This window comes from Erythrolamprus reginae, chromosome 7, assembly GCF_031021105.1.
Source record: "Erythrolamprus reginae isolate rEryReg1 chromosome 7, rEryReg1.hap1, whole genome shotgun sequence".
NCBI lineage: Eukaryota > Metazoa > Chordata > Lepidosauria > Squamata > Dipsadidae > Erythrolamprus > Erythrolamprus reginae.
Window position 1 is genome coordinate 25,113,982 of NC_091956.1, and position 24,327 is coordinate 25,138,308.

The 24,327-nt window shown below is 44.0% G+C and overlaps 1 protein-coding gene across 1 annotated transcript; it reads left to right on the forward strand.

Annotated features, from left to right (window-relative positions):
* The first annotated feature begins 124 nt into the window (after positions 1 to 124).
* On the forward strand, positions 125 to 19,104 carry LOC139169903 (exocyst complex component 1-like). Its single transcript, XM_070756570.1, has 3 exons — positions 125 to 304; positions 12,624 to 12,754; positions 18,727 to 19,104. Exons 1-3 carry the CDS (start codon positions 184 to 186, stop codon positions 18,991 to 18,993), a joined length of 519 nt encoding a protein of 172 aa, XP_070612671.1. The 5' UTR covers positions 125 to 183; the 3' UTR covers positions 18,994 to 19,104.
* The last annotated feature ends 5,223 nt before the right edge of the window (positions 19,105 to 24,327 follow it).

Sequence of the window (24,327 nt, forward strand, 5' to 3'; positions counted from 1 at the left end):
CGGACACTGAATGGAGCTACTGCTAGTGCTCTTTCTCTAGCCAGCAAGCTGGACAACTGGAACCTGGTGGTTTGATGGTTTGGTCACAGAATTGACTTTCTAACCTCTGGAGGAATCCACACCGGAGAAGAAGCGAAAGGGAGTGGAAACAAAGCATCCCTAACTTAGACACAAACCAAGGCAATGTCATCGCTGTTGAAAGAGGATCTCAACAAGAAGCTATTCAGATCTATAGGGCAAAAGTTATATGGCTTCATTGAAATTGAGTGTTCAGGCCAAGATCGGTTTTATCTCTGTGCTTCAGGTAAATGGGGTTGGGACATAAGGAAAGTTAACTGTCTCTAGTTGTTTTCTATCCATTCATTATGCTGTAAGAGTATTTTCCTGATTCAAAATTGATTCTAGCCCTTAACTAACTTGGTGTTCTAAGAAAAAAATACTATTCTATTAGCCTCAGTTCCTTTATCTGCTAGAGAGGAAATATATTGATGTGCGTGTGATTGCATAATGGTGCAAATGAGATGCTTTAAATATACTTGATATTTTGAACGTATTAAAGTAGTTAAGTATTATAACCTGACAGGATCTACATCTGATAGCTGTATTTATAAGGATTTTCAATAAATGTCATAGCAGCTTTTTAAAAAAGACAGTAAACCTAAATGTATGTAGTACAGTACTTAGAATTAAGATCTATTGAAATCAATACAGTTTGCTTCCAAGCAGCTGGCTGGTATCAGGCTCTTAATATTAAAGATTAAAAGGCTAATCAACTGCATAAGCATGGATTTTAAATGCTGTATTAATAATCTAAATTCATAGTACAATCACTTATATAGTATTAGACAGTACCCTTCCCCCCCAAATTCGATGTGATTAATTTTTTCAATAAATGCTTTAGATGTGTAGTCGGTAAATTCTTATTGCTAAGGTTATGGATTAAGTATACTATGCTTGAGAAAATGAATTTCCTCAAGTGCTGTCTGAAAGTAATTCACATTTCAGTAATTTTAGATCAATATAGGATTGAAATGTCTATTTTGTTAACTTCTTACTTGAAAAGGACCACATTGATAATTTTTGAATTAGAAGAAAATTTATTTTTCCATAGAAAGCAGGCAAACTAAATCTTTCTAAAGAGAAACAGCGAAAATATAGTTAGATGTTAATAAAACACATTTCATTTGTGGCTTTAAAAATGGTTAGTTTGAGCATTTTTACTTCTATAATGTAATAACCCTTTTCTCTTATTTTTGCTTCTAACATAAATAAGACTTTAAGTTCTTATTTCAGCATTAATATTTTAGAGTGCAATAGCTCATAGCTTATTTTGCCAATCTAATATCACTTATTGGCCCATTTTTATAATTAAGCAATATATTACAGTACTTCCATCTATGTAAAATATCTCATACTATCTTAGAAAATATATCTTAGCCAAGAAACCTCTGTATTTTTGCTTAGAGTACTCCATTGTTTCGACTTAATGATTTTTATTTTTCATGATATATTATCACTATTTTAAAATAAGAGCTTTGTAAGTCCTAAACTGGGTATTAAGAAAATCTAGGCTTGCCATTTTGATTTCACTGAATAACATGTTAAGTAAGGATTCATTAATAAGAGGAGGAACTGACTGTAACTTTTTACGTTGCTAAATATTTCTTAATGCAGAATATGCAGAGAATGTAGATTTATTGATAGATTAGATTAGATTAGATTAGATTTGTATGCCGCCCCTCTCCGCAGACTCAGGGCAGCTCACAGCAATAATAAAACAATGTATAACAAATCTAATATTAAAAGTATCTAAAAACCCCTTATTTAAAAAGCAAAACATACACACAAACATACCATGCATAAACTATATAGGCCTGGGGGAGAAGACTCAATTCCCCCATGCCTGACGGCAGAGGGGGGTTTTAAGGCATTTACGAAAGGCAAGGAGGGTGGGAGCAATCCTAATCTCCGGGGGGGAGCTGATTCCAGAGGGCTGGGGCCACCACAGAGAAGGCTCTTCCTCTGGGTCGACGGGACCCGGAGAAGGCCAACTCTTTGGGACCTAACTGGTCGCTGGGATACAGAAGGATGATTTCTCCTCCTTAAACTATTGAAGGAGCCCCTATAATAATATCACTAAAAGTACAGTACTACATATCCAAAGCAGTAATAGATGATTGGTGGAGAATTTGGGCTTGGAATGTTAAAAGAGGATAAGATAATATATAACTTCACATTACATATAATGAAGCAAAGGTCAGAATTAGATAAATTGATTCTTTTTCAAAGAATGGGAAAAATTGTGGGAGGGTGCAATTGTGCTGTCTGTAGTTAAAAACCTGATAGGAAATTGTTATTAATTCTGAGGAAAGTCATGCGTAAAAAATAAGAAAGTTCTTCCAAGATAACACACAAAAACTGGTATGCATCTGTGGGGGAATGATTTCTTAAAATTTAATATTGCTTCATTTTCTTTGGGACACACACATGTTGTCAAGCTACCCATTGGAAAAAGGACCTTCATCCTTTGGATGCCTCCTTTTCTATGTGCATCCAAGCAGATTTGCTGTTTGAAACAAAGTCTGAACAAATATTAGGGGGAAATCATTCCAAAACTAAGAATCTGTTTTGCTCTCTGAAATCTATTCTTGGGTTCACTCCCTTCTCATCTCATTTCCTTTCACTTTAGAAGAAACTCAGTTCCGATCGATCTGATCGATCATTGAATTGCTCAGAGAGGACCTACGTAAATTTCCACAAACTAATTTCGAAAGGAATCTAAGCAATTGCTAAATTAGAGTAAAAACCAGATTTGGGCCCATTTTACCCCCCTATTCCCTTGTACCTGATTCTCAAAGGCTGCTTGGAAAGTCTCCGTAGTTTTCTTGGAAGTGTTCTTACGTAAATGATTTGCCATTGTCTTTTTTTTTAAGACTAGAAGAAAGTGACTGGCTCAAGGTCACCTAGCTGACTTTGTGCCTAAGGCAGGGCTAGAACTCACAGTCACCTGGTTTCTAGCCTTATCCATTACCAGTGGTTCTCAACCTGGGGTCAGGAGTCAGGACCCCTTTGGGAGTTGAACCACCGTTTCACAGGGGTCGCCTAAGAATATGCGAAATGACAAATTTCCCATGGTGTTAGGAACTAAAGCTTCCCAGATTCGCCCACGTATCTACAACACTCCGTGGCCTGCATTGGCTGCCGATCACTTTCCGGTCACAATTCAAAGTGTTGGTTATAACCTTTAAAGCCCTACATGGCATTGGACCAGAATACCTCCGGAACCGCCTGCTACCGCACAAATCCCAGCGGCCGATAAGGTCCCACAGAGTTGGCCTTCTCCGGGTTCCGTCGACAAAACAATGTCGTCTGGCGGGCCCCAGGGGAAGAGCCTTCTCTGTGGCGGCCCCGGCCCTCTGGAATCAACTCCCCCAGGAGATTAGAATTGCTCCCACCCTCCTTGTCTTCCGTAAACTACTTAAGACCCACCTATACCGCCAGGCATGGGGGATTTGAGACACCTTTCCCCCAGGCTTATTATAATTTATGTTTGGTATGTATGTGCTGTTTGGTTTTTAATTATGATAGGGTTTTTAGGTTTTTTTTTAAAATATTAGATTTGTGCCTGTATAATACTGTTTTTATCGTGTTGTGAGCCACCCCGAGTCTTCGGAGAAGGGCGGCATACAAATCTAATAAATTATTATTATTATTATTATTATTACTACTACTATTATTATTATTATTATTATTACTATTCTGGTGCCCTGGAACATATTTTTACAATTCAACCAATCAGGCGTTTACAGTAGGGGTGTCCCTATGATCTTCCTGCCAATCAGCTTAAAGCTCTGTTGGGAGAATTGGCACTAGACTTATGGTTGGGGGTCACCACAACATGAGGAACTGTATTAAAGTGTATTAGAAAGGTTGAAAACCACTGTCAGTCACTACATTACACTGGTTCACGTATCAAAAGGATTTATGTCCTAATATATATATATATTTAAAGTATTTCATGCTACTTTTGAAAAAAGGAAACTAAAGTCATTAAAATTGCCCTCGGCATGTTCTGCCCTTTGCTTCAACATAATAATGCTAAATGGCAGCTATAGCTTTATTTACTTGAAAGCATAGTTCCCTCTAAGCTGAGCAGTCAGCAATCGCTCACTTAAAAATCATCATCAACTCAGAGTTTTCCAAACCTGCCCAGAAGCCGAGAGGGAAAGAGTGAGAGGGAAGGAGAGAGAGAGGAAGAGAGGAAGAGAGAGAGAAACAGATAGAAAAAAGAGAGGAAGGAAAAGAGAAAGAAAAAAGAATGGGAGTAAGGAAGAGAGAAAGAAAATCAAAATCTAGTTTGAAACTAGCTCAACTATTTAAGTGGCATTTTGATATTGATAGAGTTGCCCTATTATGAGCTCACTGTTATAGACACACAGTACAGTATTTTATTGTTTGTTTGTTTGTTTGTTTGTTTGTTTATTTATTTATTATTTCTGTGCTGCCCAGTCCCGAAGGGACTGCCGCTCAGACACTATACTTTTCCGCCCACCCCCCAAAAAATTAGAGGGAACACTGCTTGAAAGTAGATAAATGTGCACGAAAAATAAATACACCCTTAAGTCAAACTTGACTTTTTATTTCTTCATCCAAGCAGATTTTTTTGGGGGGGGGATATATTCCAGCAAAAGGATTATCATTGCCTTGGACTGGAATGGATGTTGTTGTTGGTTTTGTTTTTGATTCCTCAATCCTGGGATGGTGAACCTATGACACGCATGTCACAAGTGGCACGCAGAGCCATACTTGAGGGAACATGAGGCATTGCCCTATGACAGCTCCGGCGCGCATGGGCGCACTAGTCAGCTGATTTTCGGCCTTGGGGAAGGCTGTTTTCACCCTCTCTAAGCTTCAGGAGGCTTTCCTGACCCCTCCAGAGTGTGAAAAATGGCCCAATGGGCAAACACCCCCCTCCCACACCCATTTTTGGCATGCAAGAAGAAAAAAGGTTCCCCATCACATTGGGCCAGTCTATCCTACAGCTTTAGAATTTCTATGTGATTTCTCCACACAAATTCTAACCCCGGCCAACCTTATTTAGATTCTGAAATCAACCAAGGTTAGCTATGTGCTGCCTATCATTGAGATGAATATTGCACATACCTAGATAGGATGCTGCGGATCTCTTATTGTTTAAGAAAGTATGTAGGGATTTTTTTGCATGCCTCCAATCTAAAACCATGAAGAACTATCAATTAGTCCAGCATCTGAAACAGGATAAAACCATTTTTTTTAAAAAAAAATTCCTATTCAGGCTTGTCATACAGTGTTGATAGTCCAACCCCCTGCTCAAACAGGAGACCCTAAACCATTTCTGACAATTTTGTGTGTTTCTGTCTGAGAACTGGTTTTCTTGAAGTAATTTGGCAGGATCCAGGGGAAAAGCCTTCTCTGTGGCGGCCCTGGCCCTCTGGAACCAACTCCCCCCAGAGATTAGAATTGCCCCCACCCTCCTCGCCTTTCGTAAGCTTCTTAAAACCCACCTTTGCCATCAGGCATGGGGGAACTGAGTTACTCTTTCCCCCTAGGCCTTTACAATTTATGCATGGTATGTTTGTATGTATGTTTGGTTTTATAATAAGGGTTTTTTTAGTTGTTTTAATATTGGATTGTTACATGCTGTTTTTTATCACTGTTGTTAGCCACCCCCAGTCTATGGAGAGGAGCGACATACAAATCCAATAAATAATAATAATAATAATAATAATAATAATAATAATAATGTAATTGCTTCTTGCAGCAATCAACTTTTATGTGACTCCATTGCTGCTTTTACATGTGGCTTTTAAGTGTAGGTTAACAGAAACATAGAAGATTGATGGCAGAAAAAGGCCTCATGGTCCATCTAGTCTGCCCTTATACTATTTCCTGAATTTTATGTTAGGATGGGTCTATGTTTATCCCAGGCATGTTTAAATTCAGTTACTGTGGATTTACCAACCATGTCTGCTGGAAGTTTGTTCCAAGCATCTACTACTCTTTCAGTCAAGTAATATTTTCTCACGTTGCTTCTGATCTTTCCCCCAACTAACCTCAGATTGTGCCCCCTCGTCCTTGTGTTCACTTTCCTATTAAAAACACTTCCCTCCTGGACCTTATTTAACCCTTTAACATATTTCAATGTTTCGATCATGTCCCCCCTTTCCCTTCTGTCCTCCAGACTATACAGATTGAGTTCATGAAGTCTTTCCTGACAATTTTTATGCTTAACACCTTCCACCATTTTTGTAGCCAGATTGGTCCTTGAGTTACAATTGTGAGTTTAGCAACTGTTCAAAGTTACAGTGGCAGTGAAAATAGTGACATGACCATTTTTCACACTTAACGACCCAACATTCACAGGGTCATGTGATAAAAATTTAGACACTTGGCAACTGATTCATATTTATGACCATTGTAGTATTTCGAGTCATGTGATCTCTTTAGCGACCGTCTGACAAATAAAGCCAGAGTCCCTTAACAACTGTGTCACTTAACAACCACAGGGATGCACCTTAGCATCTCTCAGTAGTCCAAAGCCGGGGTCCCCAAATTTGATGGCACTACTGAAAAAAAGTGGTGTTATTAGCCACCCAACCTCAAAAACATACTTTTCCCAAAAGGTTTCCACAATTTTGGCCACTATATTCCGACTCCTCGGACATGTGGAGTCATGATGAAACTCATCACGAACAGTCTTCCCACAGGGAACACATCACACAAGATATCTGCCCATCCTTCCAAGTCATGGTTGCCCTGCTGGTTCCTTCCTTTTGCCTTTAAAGAGCGTTCAAAGACTACAATTAGAACAGAACGCAGCTGCACAATCTGTTGTGGGTGTGCCTCAGTACACCCATATAATACTAATACTCCGTGAGTTGCACTGGCTTCCAGTCAGTCTCTGGACACAATTCCATACCTTTCTTCTATTTCTATATCTCTTCTTCTATTCTTTCATTGATATATTTTATTCCTATATCTTCTCTTCTTTCTTAGATATATTTTACTATGAGTATATCCTCTATACTCATAGTAAAATATATCATTATGTATTTTACTATGTGTATACCCACTAAAACCGTCATTGTGTATTGGATGAAATCAATCAATCAATCAATCAATTTACAGTTGGTTATCACCAGTGAAGGGCTACCAAATTTTTTACTACCACACTGTGGCTTATGCAGGATGCTCTGCATGTTCTTTCAACATCTTTCAGTGCAAATTGGGTCCTCTAGGGTGGAACTCCATTTTTGCTACCCACTGCGTTCCCCCCACCATCCGGGCAGCAGCGCACCCCTAGTTATCACCTATAAATCACTACATGGCTTAGGCCAGATTATTTATGGAACCGTCTCCTGCCTCACACTTCCCAGAGACCAATTAGAGCTCACAGGGTTGGCCTTCTCCAGGTCCAATCGGCTAAACAGTGCCGCTTGGCGGGGCTGCGTGGAAGGGCCTTCTCTGTGGTGGCTCTGGCTCTCTGAAACCAGCTGCCTCCGGGGATTCCAACCACCCCCACACTCCTGGCCTTCCAGAAAGCCCTAAAAACCTGGCTCTGCCGGCATGCGCAGAAGCCAAATCTCGTGCAGGGGTGCGTCAGGGGGCGCGCAGCTGCGCATGCATCTCAACATTTCTTACCGGAGCTGCACACCGGTGCGCATTTGCTTCTGCTCACTACTGCACATGACCCCACACTCCCCGCTTTCCTGACTTCAGGTAGGCCCGTTTTTCAGTCTTCTCAGGCCTCCCCCCCAAAGCCCTCCCAGAGCCTCCGCGCAAGCCAAAAATCAGCTATCCGGCACGGATATGCACGCTGGAGCTGAGCTAGGGCAATGGCTCACATGCCTGCAGATATGGCTCCGTGTGCCACCTGTGGAACGTGCCATAGGTTTGCCATCATGGCTATATACCTATTATGATATATCATATCATATTATCTCTGTTTCTTTCCGACAGCTTAGGGGAAGATGTATTACATATCCCATTTGAACATACCATAAAGATTTGTATGCGTGGGTGTGTGCTTCCACACTATTTACACAGAGTCTCAGAAACACTGCACATTCAGATTGTACATTTTTAGGTTATACACTGCTCAAAAAAATAAAGGGAACACTTAAACAACACAATATAACTCCAAGTAAATCAAACTTATGTGAAATCAAACTGTCTACTTAGGATTGACAATCAATTTCACATGCTGTTGTGCACATTCAACTTTGTACAGAACAAAATATTCAATGAGAATATTTCATTCATTCAGATCTTGGATGTGTTCTTTGAATGGTCCCTTTATTATTATTTTTTGAGCAGTATATCAAGATTGTTTGATATGCAAGGATCTTATGCTACTTCAAGGGTAACTGACTGGATGTCCTACATCCCCTGTTTTGTAAAGTAAAGTGCAAAATATATGTAAAAATCGGTAAGAAGTAAATCACAATTGTTTGTCAGAAACTAAACTAAATTAATTCAAACAAAATTCAAGATACTGTGAGGAACACTTTATAACATACTGTACCTAAGATCATTAGCAAAGTACAGTAGGTACAGGTAAATTAGGCAATAGGACAGTAGGATAGGGATGGTAGGCAGTCGGTTCTTTTAAATTCTTTATTTGGCTCAGCAGGAGAAAGCTCTTTTTAGAAAGTGACTTCAGCTCAGAGCGTTCCTTATATACTTTTACTTTCCCGCCTAAACTCAACTGTCATTGTTTCAACCAATCAAAATGCTCAATCCACATTCAACTTATTTACATTGCTTCAATGAATATTTAACACCGCCCCTCTCCGAAGACTCGGGGCGGCTCACAACAATAATCAAAGACAATATAACATTGCAACAAATCTAATATTAAAAGAGAAAGATATATAAAACCCCAACAATTAAAAACCATGCAACACCTACATACCAAAACATAAAATATAATGGTGATAGATCGACTGTAGATAGCCTCCTTTTAAGAAAATGAACCTGTGAGAGAATTTTTTGTGCTTTTAATTATCTTCAAATTTGTGGTGATCAAGAGAAATTTTGTTCCTTTATTCTTATACAGCATTATTTATCTATCTACAGAAGGCAGTCATTAATCTTTATTAGATAGTAATCTTTACTAGATAGTAAAAAAATAATGTAGCACATACATTGTTAAAATATACTGCTCAAAAAATAAAGGGAACAGTCAAATAACACATCCTAGTTCTGAATGAATGAAATATTCTCATTGAATACTTGGTTCTGTACAAAGTTGAATATGCACAACAGCATGCGAAATTGATTGTCATTCCGTGTTGCTCCCTTAATGGACAGTTTGATTTCACTGGAGTTTGATTTACCTGGAGTTATATTGTGTTGTTTAAGTGTTCCTTTTATTTTTTTTGAGCAGTGTACAATAACAACATTTCCCTAAGAGTGCATTAACGTAATCAATTTATAAAAGTTGTACTGCTATTAACAGAGTTACATGAACAACAACAAAAGAAATTCACCCAAACTGAAATTAAGAATAACAAATACACACCTTTATGTTCGGATATTATTATTATTATTTATTATTATTTATTAGATTTGTATACCGCCCCTCTCCGCAGACTCGGGGCGGCTCACAACAGTGACAAAAACAATATATACTGACAAATCTAATAATTAAAATCTAAGATAACAATTATACATTTAAAAATCTAAAAGCAAGGAACCCCAATATAAAAAACATACATACAGTCATATCATGCACTAGAACTACATAGGCAGGGGGAGATGTCTCAGTTCCCCCACGCTTGACGACAGAAGTGGGTTTTAAGGAGTTTACGAAAGGCAAGGAGGGTGGGGGCAATTCTAATCTCCGGGGGAGTTGGTTCCAGAGGGCTGGGGCCGCCACAAAGAAGGCTCTTCCCCTGGGCCCCGCCAAACGACATTGTTTTGTTGACGGGACCCGGAGAAGGCCCACTCTGTGGGACCTAACCGGTCACTGGGATTTGTGCGGCAGAAGGCAGTCTCGTAGATATCCTGGTCCGGTGCCATGAAGGGCTTTATAGGTGATAACCAACACTTTGAATTGTGATCGGCAACCAATGCAGACTGCGGAGTGTTGGTGTTACATGGGATTTTTGGGAAAGCCCATGATTGCTCTCGCAGCTGCATTCTGCACGATCTGAAGTTTCCGAACACTTTTCAAAGGTAGCCCCATGTAGAGATATCTTTTCTATGAACTGTTCTCTTGAATTTCTTGACCATCCTAGGACATTTGAGAGATTATAATAAATATTCATAAACCTCTCAAAATATTATTCATATTTTTTGTTATAATTCCAATGAATTGGAACAAGTAGCAGAATTTTAGGGATACCTAGCAAGACCTCCTCCTCCTGGCAGTTCATCCTTAAAAAGGAACTCCACACTAAATCATTATAAAATTTGGAACTTCTTGATGTAGACTTTCAAATCGCAAAAGTGGCTGCAGTTTGAGGTGGATGTGCAAATCCAGAACAGTTTACTTAGTAAACTTTTCAAAATCATTAATTTCGATTCCAACTTAAATTAACTGAATTTATAATCTTTAGTGAAATCAGACCCTTAGTTACTGTATACAGTATTTTGTGGTTGAAACAATAATCTGAAAAATACAAGGAAAAATTACTGGGAAAACATCGGCATCTGGATCTAGGAAAGTTCTGTAAATGAAGCAAGGCAGTTACGTATAAAAATCATATTGGCGCTTAATTAAGTCATGTGCTAGCTCGGTCTATTGATTTTAACAGGAACTAAGTAGAGCTAATGTATTCTGGATCTAATCCAAGGCTATTATTTGTAGGAGCACCAACAGTCTCCGAGTCTTCGGAGAGGGGCGGCATACAAATCTAAGTAATAAATAATAAAATAAATAACAGTTTTTAAATGTCGTAAAGTCACTTTTAAAATTACTTGGATGAAGGTTTATTTGGCAAATAATACAGAGACTGGAGATGGTTTGCCATTACCTCCTTCTGCAAGGCTCTTGGACTTTCAGATCCTAGTGTACCCCAGAGGCTGAGTTGACTTAACGGCAAGACCAGGTGTAAAAAACTAAAGCACAGCTTATACTCCCCAGTAAGGCTTGGCTTCTTTTTCTAATGTCCATTTTCTTCCAAATATTCAAATGAAAACACTTCGGAGTCTGAGGCATGTATCAGTTCTCTGTATAAATAAAATATAAGTACTGTAATTGGAAAGTTTAGAGCTTGTGATTTGTCCTTTCCCTACATCAGCGGCAGTTTAGTTTAGTTTAGTTTCATTAAATTTGTATGCCGCCCCTCTCCGAAGACCAATATAAGTTAAAAACAATTTAAACCCCATAAATATTAAAAAAACCATCATTACTGCACAATCATACCATTCTCATATATTACAGTCAGAAAAAAGGTGGTGCTGGGGGGACAAGATAGTTATTCCCCCCATGCCTGGCGATATAGATAGGTCTTCAACATCTTGCGGAAGTCAGGAAGAGTAGGGGCAATTCGAATCTCTGGGGGGGAGTTGATTCCAGAGGGCCGGGGCCGCCACAGAGAAGGCTCTTCCCCTGGGTCCCGCCGAATGGCATTGTTTAGTCGACGGGACCCGGAGAAGGCCAACTCTGTGGGACCTAATTGGCCGCTGGGATTCATGTGGCAGAAGGCGGTCCCGGAGGTATTCTGGTCCGATGCCATGTAGGGATTTATAGGTCATTACCAGCACTTTGAATTGTGACCAGAAACTGATCGGCAACCAGTGTAGTGCCATTTCAAGTTTAAATATGGACAGTTTGTATATTTTATTTAATTACGTACATTTTGATATCATAGATATGCCTTATTTAATTAGGTTTGAATTAGTTTAAAAGGCATGAATGCTACGAGGGTCGCCCAGAAAGTAATGCACCAACTTTTTTCCCCTCAGCCTACAGTAATGGTACAAATGCGAAACTTTAGATATACATTATTTGAATTGTCAGGAGTGGGTGTGTAAATTTTGTGTTTCTTCAGACAAATAGCGTAGCTACAGCAGTGTTTTGAAATGGTGTCTTTAAGTGATGTATGTTACAAGCAGTGTGTCATCATTGAATTTCTCAGTGCAGAGAAAGAAACTGTTGGGAACATTCACAAATGTTTGTGAATGTTCAGCCCTGACCATGTTCCCTCAGACTTCCACTTGTTTGGCCATTAAAGGATGCCATTCATGGAAGACATTTTAAGGATGACGAAGCGGTGATTCGCACAGTGCGGAAATGGCTTCCTGACCAGAACAAGGAGTGGTACCGACAGGGCATACACGCCCTTGTCTCTCGCTGGAGGAAGGCCATAGAACGGGACAGAGATTACGGGGAAAAATAGGGAGCATCATTCTTTCTTGTGTGTAAGTTTCATTGTGTTCAATAAATAATTGTTGAAGAAAAAAAATGTGGTGCATTACTTTCTGGGCAACCCTCGTAAAAGCAACAGCAATTGCTGAATCTTACAAATGCTTGGCCTAACTCACCAAATTTTACCAGAAGGCATTTTTCTTTTCTTAATATAGATTTTATTTTCTCATTCTGTATGAAAACATATTGTCAAATGTTCATCCTGCAGTGTCAAAAGGTGAAGAAGTACAGATATCCGTGGTCAAACACTACAGAACTGGTCTTGATGAGAACTATGAAATATCTGAAAAATGGCTTCTAGATGATTTGGAGATGATAGATGGAAAAGAGGCAGATTCTGTAAGTGCTGCATTTTATTATAAAGCATATACTGTGCCGATGATGATATAATACGGTAGCTAGAATGTAAACATCTGTGGAGGTTCTCAGTCATCCAGGTCATAGTTGTCTCAAAGGTGATTTTTCAAGAGGCAGTCGGACTGTTTTTTTCCTAGAGGAAAACGTTTTGCTTCTCATCCCAGAAACTTCATCCGTTTGGGCAGGATGGTGCGAGTGAGGGAAGGATTAGTTCAGGCCACTCCTACCATTACTGGTGCATTGTGCGCACAATGCCACGTCCCCAGCACGAGTGTGTGCATATGAGTGAGATTTTGCCTACGCGCATGCGCAGAAAGCAAAATATTGTGAGGGGAGGGGCCCGCGCGCGAGAGATTTCAATGATTTTTTTGGTTCTGCACATGTGCAGAAACAAAATATTGTGAGGGGAGGGGCCCGCGCAAGAGAGATTTCAATGATTTTTTTTTTGTTCCGCGCATGTGCAGGAAGCAAAATATTGTGAGGGGAGGGGCGCGAGAGAGAGAGATTTCAATTTTTTTTGTTCCGCGCATGCGCAGAAGCAAAATATTGTGAGGGGAGGGGCACACACGAGAGAGATTTCAATGATTTTTTTTTGTTCTGCGCATGCGCAGAAGTAAAATATTGTGAGGGGAGGGGTGCGCGCGAGAGAGATTTCAATGATTTTTTTGGTTCAGCGCATGCGCAGAAGCTAAAAGTAGCCAAAACCTCTCTCGTGCACCCCCTCACTAGATTTCTGTGCATGCGCAGAAGCAAAATCACACTCAGACATGTGCACACACCAGAGACATGGAGCTGCGCGTTCAGCTCCATTTTCACCACCGGTACAATGGTGTTGACCGTACTGGTAGGAACCCGCTACTGGATGAGTTCTGACCAGATTGGGGGGAGATTGGTAGGATCATATTTCTCTGCAGTTGTCTGGTTGTTAATACTCTCCCCGGAAGCTCTTTAGATCACTTGAGGGTTTAATCTGTCCCCTCAGGATTATCTGCATCAGAGTTCAAATGGGGGAGGAAAGTTCTTGGAACATCTTGTAGACATGAGGTGGTGTCTTCTCCCTCCTCTGTTGAGAGAGGGCTGCTCGATGTTAACATAAATGGCCTCTTTTACCCCTCTTTCAAACCAATGATCCAAAGGAGGCCATATAGGTTAAGATTGAGCAGCCCAGTGTCAACAGAGGGGGAGAGAGAAGATACCTACTATCTTCTGCATACAAGGAAGTTAGGAAGACCTGGGGCATGGCATGAAAAACTGGTATGAGTCCCTTTATTGGCACCAACATTGCCCCCAATGTCCCATTTAGTCTCTGGCCTAGATAAAACCTCTCTCACAAATCTGCAGCAGCTTCTGGTTGCAGATACTCCAGTCTAAACGCTGTAAGCAGAATGACTGTAACCAATCACTCCAGCAAGATAATGAGTCCCGGAGGTGAAGAATTTACGGCAATAATTCTAGCAAGGCAAGATAAGCACACAGAAGCATGACAATAATTCAAACAGTCAGGAGGAATGCCAGGAATGCAGGCCACAACTCTCAACGGTATATGAATTCAGCGTTTGTTCCGGAGAAATGCCCTCCCAACTGCCTCTCCTTTAAACTCCATCCCCAGGTGTGCCTTGTGAAGGGAATGGGGGCCCTTTCCTTCCTCATAAGCCATGCAACCCATATTGCCTTCTTCTGTGTTCTTCCCTGCGCAGCCTAGGATGAGGAGGAGTTGAGCCTTGGTCTTCATCTGAACTCCCTCTCCCTTGTTATACCTCTGCCCTGCTCTGCCCAGCCTGACTTTGCCCTTCCCAAGTTTCCTCCATAGCCAACGGAACCAGTTACCCGCTCTTTGTCAGCTGTTCATCTTTCATCTCAGATTCAGGCTCCAACAGGGGCACAACAGAGGTCCTTTCAGCAGTTCCAAGAAGATTTTGCCCCCATTTGAAGTCAGGACACTAGGAAGTAGCAGGTTATACAGTCCAGGCAAAGCAATTGAATCACTAACAATAAATAAAGCAATTGAAAATTATTTATTTATTTATTTATTTATTTATTCGTTCATTCATTCTTTCATTCATTCATGTATTTATTTATTTATTTATTGGATTTGTATGCCGCCTCTCTCCGAGGACTCGGGGCGGCTCACAACATGTCAAAAACAACATACCATATACATATCTTAAAATCCAATTAATATACTAAAAAAACTTTTAAAAACTCTAATAAGATATAAAACCATTCATTACCATTCACACAGCAAAACATACACACTCGTCGACCAGAGGGCTAAGGTCTAATGGCCCCAAGCCTGGTGGCAAAGATAGGTCTTTAAGCTTTTATAGAAGGCAAAGAGGGTGGGGGCAGTGTGAATCTCCGGAGGGAGCTGATTCCAGAGGGCCGGGGCTCCCACAGAGAAGGCTCTTCCCCTAGGTCCCGCCAAATGACATTGTCTAATTGACAGGATCTGCAGAAGGTTGACTCTGTGGGACTCATGCGGCAGAAGGTGGTTCCGGAGGTAATCTGGTCTGATGCCATGTAGGACTTTATAGGGCTTTATGTTGCAAAAGGAAGAACGGAAAATTAATGTGAATAGGCATGAATGTGCCTATTTTGACACTATAAATTCAGCATCCCTATAGTAGCAAGTTATTACTCATGCTGTCTTTGCCACATCCTTGGTTGATTGTTAATTGTTGCTCTATTTGAAGCTATCCTGGGAAAACTCCCAAAACATCGTAGTTAGACTGCATGCCTTACTAAAAGATCTCATTAATTGGCAGTTGGTTTCCAACCACAATTGATCTGATATTCTAATCATCTGTCTTGCCACTTCGGTCAAACTCTTCCTTATTTTGCATGCAGATAAGAGCTCTTTTTGTCTCTACGCTGCTTTAAGAAGTACAAACAACACAATTTTCCACCCCAGGTCTTAAAAGGGCAGTAGTTTTCTATAGCAGTGGTCACCAACTGGTCTGTGGACCCCTGCTGTTCCTCAAGAAAATTTTGGTGGTCTGCAAAAAATTTATTTGCATTTTTTAATATTGCACTAAATCAAGGATCCTCAAACTACGCCCCCTAAGTTGGATATGTGCAATTAACATTTGTGTTGCTGCAGATTTTGCGTGGGTCAGAAGGGGGCAGAAATTCCAACTTGGGGTCTCCTTGTGTGGGGTTTTAGGCGAAGGCTGGAGGGAAGTGTAGTTGGTGGCGAAGAGCTGGAGGACCTTGTTCCAATGGGACTGCATCATGGCCTGGAACTGGCTGACCATCTCAGTCTACTGAACCTCCAGATGCTAGTACCTGGCCTTGCACTCCCGCAGGTCTTTCCTCTGCTTGGAAAGCCTATGTTTGTAGTCCTCAGTGAGGTCCTTCTGCCTGTGAAGGGTTGCACTTACCTTTCTATGCCGGGATGCCTCTGGGCCAGCGGCGGGCATGGATGGGCGGTCGGCGGTCATGGTCCCATGGGTGATGGTCAACGTCGCGGGTCAGGTACGCATGCCTGGCATGAGATTTCACATGAGCATGTGCGCGAGTGCGAGATTTTGGTATTTTTTGCCGGGGTTTTTGCTTCTGAATGCAGAAGCAAAAAAAGGTGAAAAACGTCAAAATCTCAAGGCCACACAGATTCTCACATGATATTTCTCTTCCTGCGCATGTACAGGAAGCAAATCTCACGCCGGCCACGCACAACTGACCACCGGGCAGCTGGAACTGTGTGCACAGCTCCATTTCGGAGCTTTCGGAGAAGGGCGGCATACAAATCTAATAAATAAATAAATAATTTTCCACTACCCGGATGGCATCTCCCCTCGATCCGTGCAGCTGCCCTTCATTGCCTTCTACTGAGCCTTCTTCTTGATCAGATTCAATTTGAATGCAGCTGTTTTGCCAACTCGTTCTCGTGGTGGCTGTTTAGCTCCAACTGCTTCCTGTTGGGGTCCTAAGGAGCCCGGGTCAGCAGGAGAGGAGTGGCTGGGAGGGGAGGATCCAATAGAGGCCGGTGAAGCACCCCTTGACATGAGTGACATAGAGTTGGCCACACCCACTCAGTCACATGACCACCTGGCCATACCCACCTAGCCGATCATTAGGTAGCTCATATAAATGTTCCGTGGGATTTTAAATTATGAATTTTGTGGTCCCTGAGGTCCGAAAGGTTGGTGACTCCTGCTGTGTAGTACATTTTACCGACAGCCCTTGAGTTGCAATCATTCATTTCATGACTGAAGTTTCAGTGGCACTGGAAAAAAGTAGCCAGTCTCTTTTTCACACTTAACTATCAACATCTCCATGGTCAGGGGATCATAAGAGTACTGGACGTTTGACAATTTGCATGCAATGGATGCAGAATAAGTACACTGACCACAGAGCTGGGATTTATGGGTCACTTTATTAAGTCAAATCTGGACCTGCAGAGGAAACCAAAAGGAGGTGGAACTTCTGTTCCAAACATTCTTGGTCAACTATGGGTGAAGCTCCATTACTGAGCAAGAGAAGGGTGTCCTTGACCTTGGTCTTGACCTTCCCTTGCTCTCTGCCACGCCCAAGGCATGTGGGAAGGCTCACCCCCAGTTTGTCGCCTGTAGGCCTGCGGTAGGTGAGCCCCAAAGGCACCCCCCCTCCATCACCCTGGCCGGGTCAACCTTGAGTTTCTGGAAAGTGGCAACCCATCACTTTCCAAAAGGTACCCAAAAGAGATCACGTAGTTGCTGTTAGCCCCATTTTCCGCCCCGTACCGCCTTCCCTAGTGACCAAAGGGATTTAAGCCAATTAATCTAGTTCTACTGTGTAACCTGCCGGACACCCCCTAACATAGTTCCCTCTAAGCTGAGCAGTGAGCAATCGCTCACTTAAAAATCATCATCAACTCAGAGTTTTCCAAACCTGCCCAGAAGCCGAGAGGGAAAGAGTGAGAGGGAAGGAGAGAGAGAGGAAGAGAGGAAGAGAGAGAAACAGAGAGAAAAAAGAGAGGAAGGAAAAGAGAAATAAAATCAAAATCTAGTTTGAAACTAGCTCAACTATTTAAGTGGCATTTTGATATTGATAGAGTTGCCCTATTATGAGCTCACTGTTATAGACACACAGTACAGTATTTTATCTTGAAATTCTCTGAGGCAAAACAGGGTGGGTTTTTTATTTATTTATTTGTTTGTTTGTTTGTTTGTTTATTTATTATTTCTGTGCCGCCCAGTCCAGAAGCGACTGCCGCTCAGGCACTATACTTTTCCGCCCACCCCCCAAAAAAAATTACAGGGAACACTGCCCCCTAACCTTCCTGTCCCCAGCTCCCAGTGTGGAGTAGGCGAAAAAACAGCCGAAACATAAAAGGTGTTACAACCGCCAAAAATTCCTACTCGGACCCCAAAGGCCACCACTAGTCACACTGTGGCTAAGGGGAGGGTGGGCGGGTGCCTGCAAACAGGGCCGACGATCAATTCCAAAGAGGGCGGGGAATGGCGAGCCGTCCCCTTTTATATCGGGACTCACCGCCCCGCCCTCAAAAACAGATCACATGTCCCAGAGTCATGTGATTTGTTTTTGTGACTTGACAAGCAAAGGCAATGGGGAAGCAAAGATTCACTTAACAATCGTATTACTAATTTAATAACTGCAGTGATTTCCTTAACAACAGTGGCAAGAAAAGTTGGAAAATGGAGCAAAACTCCCTTAACAACTGTCTTAGCGATGGACCTGTTGGCTATGATGGCTATAAAGCAGTGTTTCCCAAGCTTGGCAACTTGAAGATATCTGGACTTCAACTCCCAGAATTCCCCAGCCAGCGAATGCTGGCTGGGGAATTCTGGGAGTTGAAGTCCAAATATCTTCAAGTTGCCAAGCTTGGGAAACACTGCTATAAACTTATGGATGCTACTTTTATAGCTGCATGTTATTTTAAATTCTGTATTAGTTTGAATCTTCTTTTCTGCGCAGAAAGGCAAGCCAATAAAACATTTTTTCCCCCCTTTTAGGACAATCCATGGTTCGATATGCATTTCAAGCAAGTTTACACTTGGGAAGCCTACAGCTGTGCATCTAAATACGCCTTTGCAAGAATATTAAGCCAACTGAATGAGATGTACCTGCAAAAGGATCTGAAGATCGTGAACTTTGATTTTACCTACATTAACGAGGCAGCACTCTGGTCATCAAATAATGGGGATTGCTTAGTAATGATGAGAATCTGTTTTTATGCCTTCAATCTTGTGTGTCTATCTCTGTGTCCCTTGCCAGTTTGACGGTTGTAGCCACACCCAGATTTGGATACGGCTACCAAAAAGCTAGATACAGTGATCCCTCGCTACTTCGCGGTTCACCTTTCATGGCTTCAGTGCATCGTGGGTTGCTGCTGGGGCTTAACCTGGTGCAGAGCGGAGCCTCCGGGAGCCCCTCTGCCTCGGTCTCTCTCTCTCTGGGAATCTTCGCGAGGGGCTCCCGAAGGCTCTGCTCCGCACCCAGCAGCAAAGCGTCGCTTTGGCAGGGACAAGGCAGGCGCGTCGCTGAGTTAGCCGGGAGGAAAGCCACTGGAGCCGCCTCAGCAGTTGCCGCCGCCACCTCCATCAGGACCAGCTAACCCAGCCGTGCACCTGCCTTGTCCCTGCCAAGGAGATGCTTTGCTGCTGGGTGCGGAGCAGAGCCTCTGGGAGCCCCTCGTGAGGTGGATTCCCCGCATGCACCCAGTGTCCCTCACTTCCACCCTGTCTCTTTACCTCTCGTCTCTCTGCCTCGGTCTCTTTCTCTCTCTCAGGGAATCCTTGCGAGGGGCTCCTCGAGGCTCTGCTCCGCACCCAGCAGCAAAGCGTCACTTTGGAAGGGACAAGGCAGGCGTGCCGCTGAGTTAGCCGGGAGGAAAGCCACTGGAGCCGCCTCAGCAAGTTGCCGCAGTCACCTCTACCAGGACCAGCTAACCCAGCCTCGCGCCTGCCTTGTCCCTGCCAAGGCGATGCTTTGCTGCTGGGTGCGGAGTGGAACCTCCGGGAGCCCCTTGCGAGGAGGATTCCCCGCATGCACCTAGTGTCCCTCACTTCCACCCTGTCTCTTTACCTCTCGTCTCTCTGCCTCTGTCTCTTTCTCTCTCTCAGGGAATCCTCGCGAGGGGCTCCCGAAGGCTCTGCTCCGCACCCAGCAGCAAAGCGTCGCTTTGGAAGGGACAAGGCAGGCGTGCTGCTGAGTTATCCGGGAGGAAAGCCACTGGAGCCGCCTCATCAGTTGCCATCGCCACCTCCACCGGGACCAGCTAACCCAGCCGCGCACCTGCCTTATCCCTGCCAATGCGATGCTTTGCTGCTGGGTGCGGAGCAGAGCCTCTGGGAGCCCCTTGCGAGGAGGATTCCCCGCATGCCCCCAGTGTCCCTCACTTCCACCCTGTCTCTTTACCTCTCGTCTCTCTGCCTCTGTCTCTTTCTCTCTCTCAGGGAATCCTCGCGAGGGGCTCCCGAAGGCTCTGCTCCGCACCCAGCAGCAAAGCGTCGCTTTGGAAGGGACAAGGCAGGCGTGCTGCTGAGTTATCCGGGAGGAAAGCCACTGGAGCCGCCTCATCAGTTGCCATCGCCACCTCCACCGGGACCAGCTAACCCAGCCGCGCACCTGCCTTATCCCTGCCAATGCGATGCTTTGCTGCTGGGTGCGGAGCGGAGCCTCTGGGAGCCCCTCGCGAGGTGGATTCCCCGCATGCCCCCAGTGTCCCTCACTTCCACCCTGTCTCTTTACCTCTCGTCTCTCGTCTCTCTGCCTCGGCCTCTCTCTCTCAGGGAATCCTCGCGAGGGGCTCCCCGAGGCTCTGCTCCGCACCCAGCAGCAAAGCGTCGCTTTGGCAGGGACAAGGAAGGCGTGCCGCTGAGTTAGCCGGGAGGAAAGCCACTGGAGCCGCTTCAGCAAGTTGCCGCAGTCACCTCTACCAGGACCAGCTAACCCAGCCATGCGCCTGCCTTGTCCCTGCCAAGGCGATGCTTTGCTGCTGGGTGCGGAGCGGAGCCTTTGGGAGCCCCTAGCGAGGATTCCCGGAGAGAGAGACATGGAGGCAGAGATGAGAGGTAAAGATGGGGAAGGGGGGTAAGTGAGGGACAATGTGTGGGGGAGAGAGAGAAAAAAAATCCTGCTTCATTTTCGTTTATCACGGGTGGTCCTGGAATGTAACACCCGCGATAAATGAGGGATCACTGCATTCAGTACAATATCAGGGTTTCAATTTTCGTAACATTTTTAGCCAATTGTTCTTTCAGTCTTGATAATAGGTTTAAGTGCCAATTTCCTGTAACCAATATTTTTCAGCATCACAATGCATGGTCAGGTTAATCATAAACTTCACTGAACTTCTCTGGCTTGCTTCTCAGCAGCCATTTATATATTTCGGCTGCAAAGCTACACAACACTCTGATATGTATTTCCTTTGATGTACTTATTTCCCCGACTTTCCAATAAAAGACTTGCACACAATATATAAATCCTCTGTAACTATGCATGCTGTGAATTTCTGTGGAGTTTAATTGCTCTTTTTTTTTGCAATAATTTTCTGGAATTTTGAATAAAAACATTTCCACTGCCTTTGGTCCAATGATTCTGCAGCAAGTTGCGATGACGCCAAAATGCATAGTGATGCATTTTACATCCATAGTGAAATCATGAAATGAATTATGGCTTTGCATATTCGCATCCAGGGTTGGGTAGCAGGTAGAACGGGGTGGAACGCAGTTCCACCAGCGGAAATGAAGATGTGTGTGCAGCTCCAGCTGATCGGCGGCTGTCACTTCCTGGATTACTGGTCTCGGCTCGACTCTCGTTTTTCCCCATGCTGCTGGTGTGTCTATGCTCCTTGCTTTTTTCCTCTTTCCTCCCTCCTGGCTTCCCTCTCTCCTGCCCGGCTCCCCTCCAGTCTCACGTGGCCACCTCCACCTGAGATGCAAACAGAAGGCGTGGTGGAAGAGGCGCTGGTAGCATTTATGTTTCTGGCAGCACCCGTTCGCCTAGCTACCCAGGTAGGGGGTTACCCAGGAAGGAGAGCGCGGGAAACGTGAAGCAAATTGTCACCCCAGCGAGTGACACTGGTTACGTTATAAGTCAAGGACTTAACAGTTCACTTGAACGATGATGATCATTCAAGCCACTCCCATCTGATCACATGACCAGCAAGCCACGCCTACCCAGTCACATGACCATTAAGCCACACCCACAAAATAAGCCATACCCACAATGTGGCAGTAAAATTTTTGGCTGGCCATTACTGCTCGCGTCTCAGCTTCTGATGTAAGCAAGGAACTCATGCTATGTGCATTATGAAGTCGCGGCCTGCATTTTATCACCCTCAATGACTAATGTTTTGGTCTTTGAAGGAACCAAAATATAACGCATATGTAACGAGTCTTTGGAGAGGGGCAGCATACAAATCTAATTAATAATAATAATAATAATAATAATAATAATAATAATAATAATAATACCATGTTTCCCCGATAGTAAGACCCCCCCCCCGATTGTAAGACATATGGGGGGTTTCAGGGGGGGTCGGCTAATATAAGCCATACCCCGAAAGTAAGACATGTACTAAAAGCAAGGGAGGCGTCGGAGCAGTTTGCGGCGCTGGCGAGGGAGCTTCGCGCCCAGGAGAGTCTCCCAAACCCGGCGCGGATAAGGATTCCTCGGCCGGCGGAGGAAGCTCGGCGGCGGCAGCAGGCTCCGGAGGGAGCTCGGGCAGTGGCGAGAAGACGGGATTCCGGGTGCCGAGCGCCACCTGCCCGCCGTTCACGCCAAGGACAGGCAGTCCCAGTTCCAGCACCTCGGCCTGCTCGCCCAGCCTCTTGCCCGGCGGGGAGAGCAAAGGCGGCGGCGGGAGTAGTGGAGGCGAGGCGGAGAAGAAAGAAGCGGCGGATAGCTGGCGAGGCGCCGGCTAGAGGGCTGGACCCTGCCGCTTTGCCGCCGCTCCCCCCGCCGCCTTTGCCTCTTGTCCGGTGGGAAAGGCGACGAAAAGGGCTATCGGGTCCCTTCCAATTGCCCGGCCGGCGTCGCCTTAGTCAGCAGCGGAAAAGCAAAGGAAGCAGCAGGAGAAGCGAAGTTCTTGAATGGTGGCGGCGGCCCTTGATCGCAGCCGATGAGGTTCGGCTTTCTTCGCTTCTCCTGCTGCTTCCTTTGCTTTTCCGCTGCTGACTAAGGCGACGCCGGCCGGGCAATTGGAAGGGACCCGATAGCCCTTTTCGTCGCCTTTCCCGCCGGGCAAGAGGCAAAGACGGCGGCGGGAGCGGCGGCAAAGAGGCGGGGTCCAGCCCTCTAGCCGGCGCCTCGCCAGCTATCCGCCGCTTCTTTCTTCTCCACCTCGCCTCCACTACTCCCGCCGCCACCTTTGCTCTCCCCGCCGGGAAAGGCGACGAAAAGGGCTATCGGGTCCCTTCCAATTGCCCGGCCGGTGTCGCCTTAGTCAGCAGCGGAAAAGCAAAGGAAGCAGCAGGAGAAGCGAAGAAAGCTGAACCTCATCGGCTGCGATCAAGAGCCGCCGCCACCATTCAAGAACTTCCGCGAAAGACGCAGGAGCGGCGGCGACGGCGGAACGCTGCTTGAACCGCCCCCGCCTTCTGCTTAAAACCCTCGGTTCGTGCCTTTCCTGCCCGCCTCCACTCACCCGCGCTTCTGCCACTTCTTTCATCAAGCTCCCCGAACCAAGGATGATGAGCAGCTCAAAGGACCAATCAGCACTTCCTAGCACCAGCTACGGTGGCCAAATAAGACCAAAATCTTCCCGCTTCTGAGTCCTTAAAAGAGGTGCAGTACTGTATACTTAAATGATTTATCATGCAGGCTACATTGCCCCCCCCCCCCCGCAAATTGTAAAGTCTAGATTTTATTTATTAAAAAAATTGCCCGGGACAATATAAGACATACCCCCAAAGTAAGACACAGTGGGGCTTTTGGGGATAAAAAGAAAGTAAGACACTGCCTTACTTTCGGGGAAACACGGTAATAGCTGTTTGGGAGAACTAGCTTACACAAGCTTGCATAATTTCTAACCTACCAATTTTGTTCTTCAATCTTCACTAAGATTGAACATTTTTTGTGTGCCCTATCTGAAACTACAAACCATTAGGTTTAGCTTGGTTGAAAATCCCAAAATATGGCTGCTGTGCTGTGTTCGGATTGCATGTTATCAGCTTTATATGCTTCCATTATAAAACAAAGTTGTGAGTTATTCAGTTAACAAAATACGGTATACAAAAATATATTTTGAAAAAAATATTTTTAATTGACAGAGATAGATTTCTGTTAAGATTTTACTATTATCTTTTTGGTAATGCCAATAATTTAGCTAGAACTTCTCATAAACTTAGCTATGCTGTTTGCTGCTATGATGCGGTTCCAGAATGAGTTGAAAAAAAGCCATTAAAAAGAGATTTCTATATACCTTTTGCTACATTTGTGTCAACTCTGTGTTCCTTTCGATAAAGCAACCTAGACAAGTACACAAAACACAGTCAAATAAAAACACCTAAGCTTCATTCCCACAAAACCAAAGCACACATTTAGACAAAGTAAATATTGCAGGATAATGCAATGAGGATGGAGATTGCTTTGGTTAATTGCTGCCTATG

Bases quoted from the DNA above. Each gene is read 5' to 3' on its own strand.
- LOC139169903 (XM_070756570.1), top strand. From the start codon at position 184: ATGTCATCGCTGTTGAAAGAGGATCTCAACAAGAAGCTATTCAGATCT. The intron at 305-12,623 runs GTAAATGGGGTT...TTCATCCTGCAG, and splicing joins GTTTTATCTCTGTGCTTCAG to TGTCAAAAGGTGAAGAAGTA. The intron at 12,755-18,726 runs GTAAGTGCTGCA...CCCCCCTTTTAG, and splicing joins ATGGAAAAGAGGCAGATTCT to GACAATCCATGGTTCGATAT.